This window comes from Homarus americanus, unplaced genomic scaffold, assembly GCF_018991925.1.
Source record: "Homarus americanus isolate GMGI-L3 unplaced genomic scaffold, GMGI_Hamer_2.0 scaffold6317, whole genome shotgun sequence".
NCBI classification, from domain to species: Eukaryota; Metazoa; Arthropoda; class Malacostraca; order Decapoda; family Nephropidae; genus Homarus; species Homarus americanus.
The window spans coordinates 16,887,474-16,895,960 of NW_024730668.1; the positions used below are offsets into that span (position 1 = coordinate 16,887,474).

At 36.1% G+C, this 8,487-nt stretch overlaps 1 protein-coding gene across 1 annotated transcript in view; it reads right to left on the reverse strand.

Annotated features, from left to right (window-relative positions):
• LOC121867247 (protein kintoun-like) overlaps nt 1-7,895 on the reverse strand; it is a 59,273-nt gene extending 51,378 nt beyond the window's left edge. The window contains exon 1 of the mRNA XM_042367104.1: nt 6,162-7,895. Coding sequence (XP_042223038.1) covers nt 6,162-7,865 — 1,704 coding nt within the window. The 5' untranslated portion in view covers nt 7,866-7,895. The remainder of the gene's footprint in view (nt 1-6,161) is intronic.
• Nucleotides 7,896-8,487: the final 592 nt, after the last annotated feature.

Below are 8,487 nucleotides of genomic sequence, written 5' to 3' on the forward strand. Positions count from 1 at the left end.
TCAAACTAGTAAAATACAAGCACTTATCGTATACGGTAGTTATTGAAACCAGTACCGCTATCGTAATATTGTGGCAAATATGAAGAGTGTACACACAAGCACATAGGTTCTTCTGTAATGTCATCAAGGTTTCACCACATAATGCCAACAGGCAAACAATGCTTTACAATTTCAAAGGAAGCAAAAGCAGTGAAGTTCAACAGACAATGAACTTTCAATCTGAATAGTGGGATTGATAAAAAGGATCTATACTTGAACCTGACGAGTGGGGAGAGAATGAGGGGAACCTGTGTGAACATTTATTATTTCTTGTTACAAATAGCTAAAAAATGTAGAAGCACAAAAAAAATAAAAATATGCGAGCAATGACGAGGGAATTCACTGATATTTGCAGTACAGTACAAATATATTGATAGAGTACTGTTTACTCCGGATCTGCCACAAACTGTCTATCAAATTTCCAGCAGAGAACAGACCAAATCTTACTAAATAATGCTGACTGGTCGTTGAGCTAAGCTAATTACTGCACATAAAATAAATTATGCATGGAAAGAAGGAAATTGACATGGTGAAAGACTGTGGAGTCCTGAAAATAGGTAAAATTATTCTTTGTACAGCTGTTTGGAGTGACAGTGGAAGATCAGAGATGTTACAGCTACAGCGAAAGGGAAGAAGTTAAGAGTTATGTTTGTGAAGCAATTATACACCCTGTCATGCTAGAGCAAAAATCAATGAAACAACTTGAAAATCTAATCATGTACTGTAGTCCAATTTAGTCCAACAATGTACAGTACATAAGGGCTAATTAATTCACTTCCCTACATTGGATAATTTATGTATAATTCTGTTACACCTGAGAGAGAGAGAGATGATTCCTTGAGAAAGTGCAATGTGGACTGAAGAAATCTCAAGATTAAATTTATATGGGACCATGTAAAGTACAGAGTACAGCAAGTCTTAGTCCTTGAGTGAAATTTTAGGAGGAAATAGATAACTATTACTATCAACAATAATCTTAATGAATACTGTACTTAAGCTCTGTATGGTACTGCAGTTAAATATTCAATGGCACATATGATAAATTGGATATATGTACTATACTGTACAATATTGTATACAGTACAATTTATACTGAACAAAACCTTGATGAAAATCCAGATATTGTATAACACCTTGTTTATGAAAGACAGTACTGTACTGTTACCTACTGCAGACAATGAACACTTTATACTTCAACCTATGATACAGTACAGTACAGGTACAGTATATGAAATTAATGAATGCATTATCTTAATACTGTAGAGAACAATATGTTCCACAAAATATGATACAGTATGAGGATATGCTTTATACTGTACAGTATACAGCCTGTACAGTCACATTTATAATTAATATTATCAAATAAATTTAAGAAATTTTCATAATTTTGTATGAAAAAGTATAAAAATTAAATTTTAACTGGAAAGACAGTAAAGAAGACACTACTGTATCATGTACAGTAAATTGGTAACTTGCTGCAGGCTTTAAAATCCACAAATCCCAAATGTGCTGACTTACACTACCTGGTAACCAAATTTATTCAGATAAATATGATCACAGTAGTTGATAGATATACAGTGTTTAACACTTTGATAAACTGACAACAAGCATCAGTGAACTATGAATGATTGTACAGTATAGTTGAGGCTTACTACTGTACTGAGTGATATATAAACTAAGTTTCACACTTAGGTACAGTAAAGTGGCTAGTTTTGTTAAAATAAGATAGTTCAGTAATGATTTTTGTTAATTCACCCAAGACCAAAGCAATGGAGGCCATTTCATAAGAATACTGTACAGTACTGGACTGTAAAATCAAAGTGCAGTAATGGAAATTGTAAAGCTCACTTTGAAACACTTTTGTACTGAAATACTTTAAACCAGGGGCACAAATCAACCAGTGGGAAAAATACGAACAGGCCCCGTAAACTCAAAAAAATTTCAGTAAATAATTTAAGATTTTTTTTTGCAGGTAGCCCACTTCATTCCCCAAAAGTGCTGTTAAAACTAAGTCTCTATGTCTGTTTATCTCCGAAAAGTGGCTACTAGAAAAGAAATTGTAATAAATCCATGAAAAACAACCCTTTTCCATTTTTTTTAATTGCTTGGCATCTGATGAGGATTCATTGTACCCTATATAATATAATCAGTATGTTTGCCTTGCAAGCGATTGGAACCGGGTTTGATTCCTGGGCAGGGTGAAACTATGAGCAAGTTTCTTTATGCCATTTGCCTCTGTCTACCCAGCTATAATTGGCGACCTAGATGTTAATCGATTTGCGGATTGTGTTCCAGGGTAATGGTTAGCCAGTGCAGTTAGTGGGTTGTCTGGTCTTCTCGGACTATTCCTTGATACTGGGTCATGCAACTCGTTAACTTAGGGTGTGGTTGTTTGTGTTGACGGCAGCTTCTACACCTTTAACAAATCCACGCCTAGGTGGCCCTAGGGCCAACAAACATCCTCGAATATATGTACTTGTAAATAAAATTTGCTTGTATATAACTGTGTTATATTATACGACAATATGATTAGTTTCAAATAATGATGTTAGTAAATGCCGGTACAGTGCATCAGTGATCAGTGTGACCACTGGGCCGTGAGTGGAGAGCATGGCATGGTTAACTGCATGACCTACCTAAGCTGTTTGGTGGCCACAGGTACTGTACAGTGATTCCTAAAAGAGTATTCACATTTTTGGCTTTTCGCGGGGGTTTCAGGAACGTAATTCCCGCGAAAAACACAGGATTACTGTACTGTAATATCTCTAATATATGGCCCTCAAAATCAGTCAAAATATACAATAATGGTGTCAATGGATTCACATGCAGAAAATCAGTTACATTTAAAACTTAATTTGAAACTCAAATCAGTATAATAGGTGAAACTTAACATAAACATGCCTGGAAATGTGTTACGACAGAGCAACATGAACAGTTTACCTTGTGTTTGTTTTTATATACAGTATAGCATTTAATGATTCTTAGGAAAAATGCAGCATGAATAATGCAAAACACAGGTATCTTATCACCTACAGCAAAAGAAATTGTATAGACAGACTTTTCATCAACATGATGCAAAAAATTTAGCTAAATTGTATATGATGCTACAATTGATTAGAGGATTACGTTTCACACTTTCCCATTTCTACAACTCTAAAATGAACCTCCTTCATCTATATCTGACAGACTGCTGGAGCTGCTACTATCTACAGTATTTCAAATGGTATGGGATCATCTGATGATGATTCAGTCAGAATCTTCTGGCATTAATTTTCTCTGGGTTCTAGATTTTATGGGTCAATTTATGCACACAATTATACTTGTACAAAGGTAAAAAAATAGTGTGTATACATGTCTACAAGTGTTTTGTGCAGATGGGGTAAAAAAACAATTAATTTTTTATTCCAAACATGGGACACCAGCTTGGGGCAAAAAAAATAAATACATGCACACAAAGACACTGACACAGTGTATGTTTTATTTCTCCTAATGCTTGAAACATTTCTTCACACTTTCTTATAATATATATATATATATATATATATATATATATATATATATATATATATATATATATATATATATATATATATATATATATATATATTATATATATATATATATATATATATATATATATATATATATATATATATATATATATATATATATATATATATATATATATATATATATATATATATATATATATATATATATATATATATATATATATATATATATATATATACACACCCCTGTATATATAGCTATTCCCCGACTTACGACCTACTCGACTAACGACCACCCAGACATACGACCGCCTCAGCCGTACCAAAATTTTGTCAAATTACGTATTTTTGAGTCCAAGCGTCAGTGATTGCGCTGTGTGCCGACAAAATTTTCGTTTGTAATTCACTTTAAAAGGGCTGGCAAGCTTAAAAGTGAGACTTTCGTGGTGCTGAGAAGAAAAAAAGAGACACCCATTTTAGATTTTCTATGTATTATTTAAGCCATTTCACAAAATTATTTAAAAAAAAAGTCTATTTTATTCCTACACTTAGTCTTTGTAAATTGGATCACTAAGTGCAGCGTACTTAATATTGGAAGAACAAATACTTATAATGTATACAGCCTGAACAACATCAACCTAGAGAAGTCGACTTGTGAAAGAGACCTAGGGGTACTTGTAAGCCCGGACCTACGGCCTAGAAAACAGTGCGTTAATGTTCGAAATAAGGCAAACAGAGTATTGGGTTTTATATCTAGAAGTGTAAGTAACAAGAGTGCAGAGGTCTTATTGCAACTATATCTTGCGCTAGTTAGGCCGCACCTCGATTATGCGGTTCAGTTCTGGTGCCCCTATTATAGAATGGATATAAATTCACTAGAGTCGGTGCAGCGAAGAATGACAAAAATGATTCAGGGACTTAGACACCTTCCATATCAGGATAGGTTAAAGAAACTTAACTTGCATTCCCTAGAAAGACGAAGAGTGCGGGGAGATATGATAGAAGTATTTAAATGGGTGAAAGGAATCAATAAAGGGGATATAGAAAAAGTTCTTATAATATCCGAGCAGGATAGGACTCGGAGCAACGGATTCAAGTTGGATAAGTTTAGGTTTAGGAGGGAGATAGGAAGAAACTGGTTCACAAATAGGGTGGTGGACGAGTGGAACAAGCTTAGCAACTTTGTAGTAAGTGCGGGAACTCTGGAAAGTTTCAAAAGGAGGCTAGATAGATTCATGGATAATAGAGAGTGGTAGTAACTCTCGACAGGAGCTGCCATGCAGACTCCTTATTTTCTTATGTTCTTATACCTAATAGTAATGATTGTAAGCCTAAGTTTGTGGTAATGTTTTTTAACCCCATCTGACTTAAATACATTTGGGTTAATATCATTTCGGTCATGCAGAGAATTTATGATTTTAAATTTATGTTAGGTTAGATTAAGTAAGGCGAGCTTAGGTTGAAATTATGTTTTTCCGATGGTTTTTGATGTGTTTTGAATGATTCTGACCTACATCCAAACAGGTGCATGACCGAAACGATAATTTTACCTACATTTGTTGCTTGAATGTACTGTACTGTATTTCTTTGACAGTTATGGATCCAGTGCCAACACTGGAAGAATAACAAACTCTACTAAGGAAATGGCAAATAAGTAAATTTTTTTGTACCTTCTACAAGCAAAGAAAAACCATCACTAAACTATGTCTAATTTAAGCAAGAGTGAGCTACTGAAGATGCAAGTGGGTTATGTAGGTCCTATATCCTACATTATGACCAACATCAGTGTCCTAAATCTACAAATCTTTTATTTTTATAATTACCCCTGTTTTGTATCACTTATAAATCACCCGGTATTGAATTTTGAGAATTTTATGGTTGCAATCAATAGTTTGGGAAGTTACGAACGGGTTCTGTTCTTGAGGACATTCTTAAATCGTAAATGTATGCAAGTCAGAACACATGTATGTGCATACCGTAGTTACAGAACAATGTTTAAAATTCTACTATATCATAGCCCAAGTCCTTATATACTGTACTTCTAAAATCACTTAATTTAAGAGAAAAGAAGAAATAGAATGACAAAATACAGTAAATGAAAGTAAAAAATAAGTCATCAGATAAATAAAATACTATAAATTTAAAATTTAACCTCGTTTGTATCAGCGGATGTTCGTAAGTTGGGGACCCCCTGTATATATGCATGGGAATCCAAGGGCAGCAGAGCTCCCCGGTTAGGTTAGGTTAGGTCATTTGTGGGAGAAGTGTCATGCAATTGTCTAAACTACTGATTATAACCATAAAATTATAAAAATTTAATACCAGGCGACTTTTACAAATTAAGCTAATATGGAGGACTTCCCAGCCCCCCACCCCCGTCTCAGTAAGAGTAAGTTCGCCCATGGCAAGTGTTATGTTAGGTTAACTTGAACTTTTAAATAAACACCTTTTAACACAAATGCCATAATTACGACAGTAGCCACTATAAAACACAGTGAATTTGCAGCATTTTTAAATTTGTTTTCTTTGATAAATCAGCAGCTGTGAAGTCGTAATAATTACCGCAAATTTACCCACAGACGATAATAACAATAACTGGCTGTAACTCACCTCACATTTAGGTTCTTTGCTGGATTTCATTGATTTTTTACTAGATTTTGCTTCAGTATCCAAGGCACTACTGGATGTCAGCACCACAGTGGTCAGACGATCACCATCACCAATCTGACAAGTCTCCCACTGACCAGACACAGCCTTTTTGATAGTTACTTCAACTATGCTATCTTGAACTTTAGAAGTCACTCCAGACTTTGCTATCTGAAGTGGACTGCACACCACTGTCAATCCGTAGTGTAGCATAGTGTGCCCGCCACCAATACTAGATAACTCCACTCGGGCACTATGATCATCCACCAGTTTCGCAACAACACTACTCGGCAGAACATTACCACAGTTCAGGACAACACAAAGGCTCTCTTTAGTTTGTTTAACTGTATAACTTGGGATAAGTGTGACTCTGCTTTTGGATGGTGTCGGTTCAAATACATTATCTTCCTCTTCTTCAGTTGCATCGATTCCCTTCAAACTTTCCTCTTGCGATGACAAAGACACTTCAGAGGAATTATCTCCATCACTGTTAGTCCGGTAATCTGGCTCACATTCAATACCTGAGTCTGAGGAAGGGGAATGATCATGAACCGTTCCCTGATTTTTCTTGTTTGCTGGTATAACACTAAGAGTAAGAGTTAACTTCTGAGTTGACACATCAAACTTGGCTGCACTTAAATCCTCGTCAACTGGATAAGGAAGTGGCAGCTCTAGTTTGTACTGTGGGGTTGAATCAGTGGAAAGTACAATTGACTGTGGCCACACATTAGCATCAACCTGTGAGGCTCGTGTCACACCAGGAAGTTCAACCTCAACTTCGAGGGTGTGAGGACGCCAAGCTGGACCACACTGAGGTATCAACTGTACAGAGAAGTCTTGCAAATCCATTTTGCTCACATGTTTCACCTTGTACTGCGGTTTTAATGGCCCAGCCACCTCTTCCTTCATTACAGAATTTGTACTTTCTTCATTTATATTTTTAATTTCATTTTCAAGAACTTTAGTCCTCTCATCTTGATGAAAACTCATTTGCTCACTTGCCTCAAACAGTTTCTTATCTACTACTCGTTTTATCACAGACTGCATTGGCTTTCCTATGTACTTCACACTAGTCTCAATCTCCTCTGGTTGCTCTGCTTTTATCTGAAAATTTTTGCACAAGCTGTCCATTGCCGTTTGTATGAGTGTGTGTTTCATGAGGTGACTGCCGGAGGCCAGTTGTAAAGCATCGGGGTGGAAGACGACATCATGCACCACCGCCTGTCTACCAACATCATTCACAGCCTTACTATCGTCGCCCCTTAGCAACCGCACCTTCTTACTTAGCAACTCCCGCCGGGGTTTGGGTAAAGCATGTGGCCAGGACCAATTTTCACCTTTATTTACACCGTCATCGACCCTGGTAAAGCTGGGTTTCTGTACAACATCACTGCTGCATATATTCACAAAAACGGGGCCGCTCTTTTGGCCTCCCACTGCCAACGCAAAACCGGGACTTGGGTGAACGAAAACAGCCTCCACGCCCCGCTCTTTTTCCAATTGTTTTAGTTCTCTTTCAAACTGTTTTTGATTTTCTGGTTCACAAACCTCTTTGGCATACTCTGAGAAGAGTGCACGAAACTTCTCATCTTTCAATGATTTCGCTAAGAGGGATAAATCTTCTTGAGAAAACACATCAGCACAGGAATAAGTTGCTTCCGAAGCCATATTGGGAGTAGTATGTTACGTCGCTTAAACCACCAAACTGCTCCAGTACCTGCCAAACCGCCAGTCATAGAAAACGACCCTTTAATTTATTGATTAATGTACGATAGCATATCTTTTGGGTATATTGAAACAAAAATTAACCTCGAATTTACCTCATAAATTAATATAAAAATGCATATACCGTTATTATGACATAGCACATATTCACTAAGAGCTGTAATAAGCATTAGAAAACGCAGAGCATCAGCGTTCTCACTGACCCGAGGTAATGTTGACGTGTTACTATGGGCTTTAAATGCCCCCACCCCCACCCTTAACTACGACATACCACAACGTTCATTTGTCTTTTTTAGGTTTTCTTAATCATTATTAACTTTAAAAAACTACGAATATAGGATAAAAGTATTTCGTTGAGTGAAACATCTTTTAAAATGACTCGGCTTGAATTTATCTCATAACTGGCTGGTGGAAACGAATCTCTCGTAACTCGGAAACCTTCAGAGGAAAGGCAATTTTTCATTGATTTTGTCCCCCCTCGTGTTCACAGCATGTATATTGATTTTTTCGCAGTAATACGTACCAAATTATAAAGTTATTTAATAAAGTTTTATATATAGAGCTG